Source organism: Neomonachus schauinslandi, chromosome 4 (genome assembly GCF_002201575.2).
Source record: "Neomonachus schauinslandi chromosome 4, ASM220157v2, whole genome shotgun sequence".
NCBI lineage: Eukaryota > Metazoa > Chordata > Mammalia > Carnivora > Phocidae > Neomonachus > Neomonachus schauinslandi.
The window spans coordinates 3,710,966-3,716,965 of NC_058406.1; the positions used below are offsets into that span (position 1 = coordinate 3,710,966).

At 54.6% G+C, this 6,000-nt stretch overlaps 1 protein-coding gene across 2 annotated transcripts in view; it reads right to left on the bottom strand.

Annotated features, from left to right (window-relative positions):
* The window catches only part of NPHP4 (nephrocystin 4), a 113,532-nt gene that overhangs the window by 35,644 nt on the left and 71,888 nt on the right, over window positions 1-6,000 (bottom strand). Inside the window, exons 13-16 of one of the 2 annotated variants that reach the window (XM_044913854.1) lie at window positions 3,731-3,838; window positions 2,317-2,465; window positions 2,017-2,208; window positions 1,379-1,566 (exon numbers count right to left, since the gene is read on the bottom strand). In XM_044913854.1, coding sequence (XP_044769789.1) covers window positions 1,379-1,566; window positions 2,017-2,208; window positions 2,317-2,465; window positions 3,731-3,838 — 637 coding nt within the window. Of the gene's footprint in view, window positions 1-1,378; window positions 1,567-2,016; window positions 2,209-2,316; window positions 2,469-3,730; window positions 3,839-6,000 lie in introns of both variants that reach the window. The other variant, XM_044913855.1, reaches the window with a different exon arrangement.

Below are 6,000 nucleotides of genomic sequence, written 5' to 3' on the forward strand. Positions count from 1 at the left end.
AGGCTGTTTGTTGGAAGTTCACAGGTTCAGAATTATTTATTTTCCTAGTGATTATTCTCTCGATTATATTTAATAGGCTTCTTTATCCCCAGGACCGCATTTGCCTTTTGTCTCTTTTGTCTGATGCTAATGTTGCTAAACTACTTTCACTCCATTAGCATTTGGATAGGGCATTTCCCACCTGTTCTTTCTACTGAAGAGGCAGCAAGGGTTCACAGCTCTGCCCCTTACAAACCCAACGAATGGCCATAGAGAGGTAACTGATCATCGATAAAAACAACAACATATTTGATATGTTTCAATCCACTGCGGTGTAAATCCACTAGTTTATAATAATGCCAGAAACAAAAGCCGTTGGCCCCACTCTCAAAGGATGCTAAGGAACTGGCTCATTATTTCGAAAATCCACAAATAAAAGGGAAGAAGTGAACATTATTCTGACTTTCCTACATGGACTGCACCTCAAGGTAACCCAATAGTTGGCGAGGGGCAGTTTCTCTCTATGGAAGCATTCCAGCTCCGGAAGGAGAATGTCACCGCTGTTCAAACTTGAGCAAAATAATCAGCCTGTGGGCAACAGTCCTGACGGCACTGAGGTGGTACAGAAAGGAGGGACCGGTCACTGCGCAGCTGCGGGAGGTGGTGAGGACAGCCCCGGCCCCAGAGTTCCTGCCCAAAACACAAAAAAGCCTCTGACCATGCAGAGAGATCTCACTCCCAATGACCAGGAGAAACGGGACAGGGAGGGACACTTTAATGGTCACCCTGGGAAGCAAAACCCAAATGCAGACTGTGGGAAGCTCTGCAGGATGAGCAGGAGCAGTGCGGCTACTTCAACCAGCAACACGAAAACCAAGCCTGGGGGCGGCAGAGTCACACTCAAGAGTCACATGCCGCAGCTACACACTGCCTGAGAACTTGAGCTCAACAAACTATTACAAACTGTACCCCCCAAAAAAACAAACCCTTCTTCCATCCTCAAAACAAATTTTTGTTTTTGAAGTTATTGGGAAAATTTTAACATTAGCTAAATATTTAATGACATTTAAGGGATTATTATTAATTTCAAGTGGGATAATACTGAGTTTATGTTTTTCAAACAGGACTCCTTAGTCTTTAGATCTACATAAGGAAATATTCACAGGTGAAATTATACAATGTCTGGGATTTGCTTCCAAGTGACCTGGGGTCTGGGTGGGGACGCACTTGACAGCTGCTGGAGGGAGCTCACTGGTAGGAGCACTGGCTCATCATATTGTTCTTTCAAATTCTGCATGTGCTTAAAAATTTTCACCGTACAGTATTCTGTAAATAATAAAACTTACAAACAAGGCTCAGTGCTGGATTCCTCGCGTCTGCCCGATGCACGAGCACTTACCAGCTTCAGAGGAGTCATCCTTGTCAGTGAGAACGAGGAGGTGCAACAGGGAACCAGAGCGTGTCCTGCCCGTCTCGTCCAGCCCAACCAGCTGCAGGCGTGGAGTGGTCACGGGTGGGAAGCGGTAGAACTGGAAGGTGAAATACACGGTCTTTGGCCACGGCGCTCCCTGGCAGTCCTGGGACACTCTGAATCCAATAAGAGCCCCCAATTAATCAAGTAACCATAGCAGAGAGAACCTGGGCATTCGAGAGTCCAGCACCACAGGCCAGACGCTGCCTGGTCTGCCCACGTGAGCAGCTCTACTGGGACCTCGGGGAGCCCGCCAGACAGCAACCCACTTGAGCCCCAGCTGGAGAACACTGCTCTCAAAGCTGCACGAATACCAAGAATCGGCCAACATAACACGGTCCACATTCAGTTACAGAAGATTGGGCAAAGCCGGTTTTACTGCATTTAGAAACGGCTGTGTGAGGGTCCCCGCCAATTGAAAACAAAACAGATAGCATTCCTTCATCCAGTAAGGCCTCAGCAAGAGTTCTGCCAGCTCAGAGCCACACAGGAGTGAAAGTTCCTTCAACGCAAGGAAAGCACAAGACAGGTAAAGAGTAACAGAGACAGAACATTTAAGAACGCACCTGCTGAAGGCGAGGAACTGCAGCACTATTTCGTTGCTTTGTAGACAATCTGATTCTTCCTTTTGAGGGTTGAATTTAACGGGATCTGTAGGATTTACAGCCTCAGCTGGTTGCTTATTGGCATCCAGAATCTCGGGAAAGCCGGAAGCCTGCAGGAGCACCATTGAGGCTCGCGAGAGCTTACTTCCAGAGCTGAAACACAAAGACCACGGAGGCCAGCCTCCAGGAAAGGGCCAGCAGGGAGGCAGGACCTGTGCCCCCCCCCCCCCCCCCGGGGGAACCCTCAGGGCCACCCCTCACCTCCTGGCCTGGGCTCCCACGACAATCGGGGCATGCACCGGCGTGAAAGGCAGCTCCCGCAGCTGATCCGCAACGGAGGCTCCCAGGACCAAGGACGCCTGGCTCAGCTGGGCCTCCAGGTGAGAGATCCTGCCCTCCAAGGGGAGCCCCTGCTGAGCAAAATGCGGCCCCAGGTGAGGCCAACAAGGATCTCAGCCTGTAACCACCAAGGAGGCTGGGATGGGGGGGTGTCCATGGATGAATCGCCTCTGTCAGACTGCTGGCTTCAGCAAAGGAAAATATGGGATGCCCAGGTGTCTTTTACACTTGAGATGAACAGTGAATAATTTGGGTATAATGTAAGTATGTCCCACGAAATATCTGGGACTTACACTAAAAAGTCACTGCTTTTTTGAAATTCTAATTTATCTGGGCATCTCATATTTTAAGTGAGTCAAAAAGCAATGAGAATTGCGTGAGAATTCAATCAATTTTATGAACAGGTACCATGGGAGAGATCTGCTGTCTGAGAAGGTCAATTAACATAAAAACCGCATTGATAGACCAGAAAAATGAACCCTCCTTCAACACCGCAAGACAGACTGGTACCCAGCCCCTGGCTGGCCTCTGATCCCTGCGTCACCTGAATATTCTCGTCTGTCCAGAGCAGAAGACGTGTCTAAATGAAGAGCCTGTTTGGGAATCAGAATGCTCTCATGCCGACTTCCCTAGCTTTCTGTTTCAGCTCAAAAGGGAATACCACAGAACCAGAGATAACTCCAACATGTCTCAGCTGCCAATTATAAGAGATGCAGGCTCTTCATAAATGAGCCCCAGACATATTCTGGTACTGTTTCCAAATAAATAATTTAATGGCACTATTTTTCCTCAGTAGACTTCCAGTACAAGACTGAAAATACATACGGTTTGCAGGTGAACCAGCCAGCTTTTGAAACCAAACTTTATGTGAATTCCCCAAGGTCAGTGGAAACACAGGCCTATTTTGCCCTCTGGATGCATCAGAATCCAGGATGGTGGGCTTCACCGCTTCTCCTTCAGCAGCTGACGGCAAGGAGAGTGTCCTGGAGCGCTGGAGGCTCGGATCGGCCTCATTTCTATCTCTGGCAAAACTTTCCTTCCCCTTTCATGTACAGAGATCTGAGGGTAGTCTAACTTCGTCTTGTCAGGTGGACCAAAAGCCTAATTAAGCCCCACGGCAGGAAGAGCTCCCACACCAAACGCTCCTTGGCCAACAGGACAGAGTGGTGGCAAGTACCCGAAGCATGGAAGAAAGCCAGGCTCCCCCACCCCGTCCCTACGCCCATGTCACAGAGAACCCATGAAGGTCTCGCCACCTCACCAAGGACCAGCACAGCTCAGAGTCAGACTTCAGCGGAAGCCCTTCCCTGGAAGGAGGAAGGGTGGGCCTACTTACCTCCTGGGCCAGGGGGCGCGCAGAGCTGTCGGGTTGCCGGGAAGACGGTGTGGCCGAGCGGCACCGAGTGGGGGACCGTGGGGGAGCTGCCAGCTGGGAGAGCGACAGCTAGAGGGCAGGAAGCGTGCATGAGAATGTGAAAGGCAGCCCAGCACGTCACGGAGCCCCCCACTCGCACTGGCACAAAGCCAGGAGACGCGGCACGGTCCAGAAGGCAGTGGAGTCTGCGACCACCTGCCCGGCGCCCACTCCAGAACCCGGAGCCGCTCCTAAGCTCCGTTACTGGAGTCCTGAGAGGCAAGACTGTGACCCCTCCCATGGGTAACATCGGCATGAAAATGGTATTAACAAGGAACAGCAGGTGGAGGAGAGGAAGAGCCAGGGAAGCCACGTTCTCCGCCACCCATGGGCAGCAGGGCGGCTGGTCTTTGAACCTCCCCAGGTTTCACTTCCAGCCGGACACTGAACACCTGCAGACAGCAGCCAGGACTGAATCCCTGCTCCACCATTAATACTATTATCACCATTATCGCGAGACTGAGGGCAAGTCACCGAGTCCTTTCTTTACTTCGGTCTCATCTGCAAAGTGGGGTGAAAACAGTACCTAAATCACAGGACTATCATGGGAGTTAAACGAGAAGTCCTGGAATGTGTAAGTAAGTAAGTAAGCCTTCCGTAAAGGCCGCAGATGTCTGGAAAGTGAATGCAGCTGTGAAGGGGCCCACACTCCACGGAAGACCCGCCTCTCAAATCCCGGACTGTTTCTAACACACACTGACAGCTGGCCCAACGCGGTGCTGCTACAGAGGGATTCAGCACGTGAGGAGGTGTCGAAAGAGTGGCCGGGGGGAGGGCGTGTAGCAACGGGGGACCCTGCAGCATCGTCAGGGGGCAGAGAAGAACTGTGGGGGTCTGTTCGGCTCCCCTCAGACCCCACACGCTGCCTCTGGGAGCAGGCAGCGCTGTTGTGTGGTCCCTGAACACTGAGGGTGACGTGCACACTACTGGACGGAAAACCCTGGAACAGGCCAGCAGGGAAGCCTGGGGGCTGTATCCACACAGGTGTCTTGAGGCAAACACAACATTCGCTCCTGAGCCGGTTCCCAAGCTGCATGGTGCACAGTAAAGCTGCTCCCTTGGGACAGCCTTTGACACTGAATTTACCCAACTTTTCTAGAAAGTCATTTTCCAGGGTGATCCTGGCAGACAAAGTCACCAGGAAGACACGCCAACTCTGACCCTGCATAAAATGACGCTGCCGGAACTGCGGGCGAGCACCACGATCAGCTCAGGTTTCCAGGGGCCAGTGGCCTCACTGGCCTCTCTTCCCACGCAGGAGACCCTCACACCCGGAACCACCTGCTGTCTGACAGGCGGGCGGCGGCCAACACACCCGGTCTCTGTTGGCCGTGGGCCGGCTCCGCCAGCACCAGATGCTCAGCCTACAGGCCTGGCTGTGGCCTCGTGGCCCGGGGCACCAGTGGCTGCCAGTTAGGAAAGGAGCAGATGAAGACCACACCGTGGTGCCTCAGGAACAAACAAAGGCTGTTCGGCCCTGAAAGGTTCTCAGCTATTAGCCATACTGCCAGGGAAGAAGTATTGAACGTGCCTTTTGACGGCAGCCTGGAAGGTCACTAATCACGGCTGGCAGCCGCCGGCCGCACAGCCAGGCAGGACGGGGACAGGACGGGGACGGGACAGGGACAGGACAGGGAAGGAATGGGACGGGGACAGGACGGGGAGGGGACGGAGACGGGACAGGGACGGGGAGGGGACAGGGACGGGACGGGGAGGGAACGGGACGGGGATGGGACGGGGAGGGGACGGGGAAGGGACGGGGAGGGAACGGGACGGGGAAGGGACGGGGATGGGACAGGGATGGGACGGGGATGGGACGGGGACGGGGAGGGGACGGGGACGGGACGGGGATAGGGAGGGGACGGGGACGGGACGGGGAGGGGACGGGGAAGGGACGGGGATGGGACGGGACAGGACGGGACGGGGACGGGACGGGGAGGGGAGGGGACGGGGATGGGACGGGGACAGGACGGGGACGGGGACGGGACGGGGATGGGGAGGGGACGGGGACAGGATGGGGAGGGAACGGGACGGGGACGGGACGGGGACGGGACGGGACGGGGACAGGACGGGACGGGGACGGGACGGGACGGGGACGGGACGGGACAGGGACGGGATGGGACAGGGACGGGACGGGACAGGGATGGGGAAGGGACGGGGACGGGACAGGGACAGGACGGGGAGGGGACGGG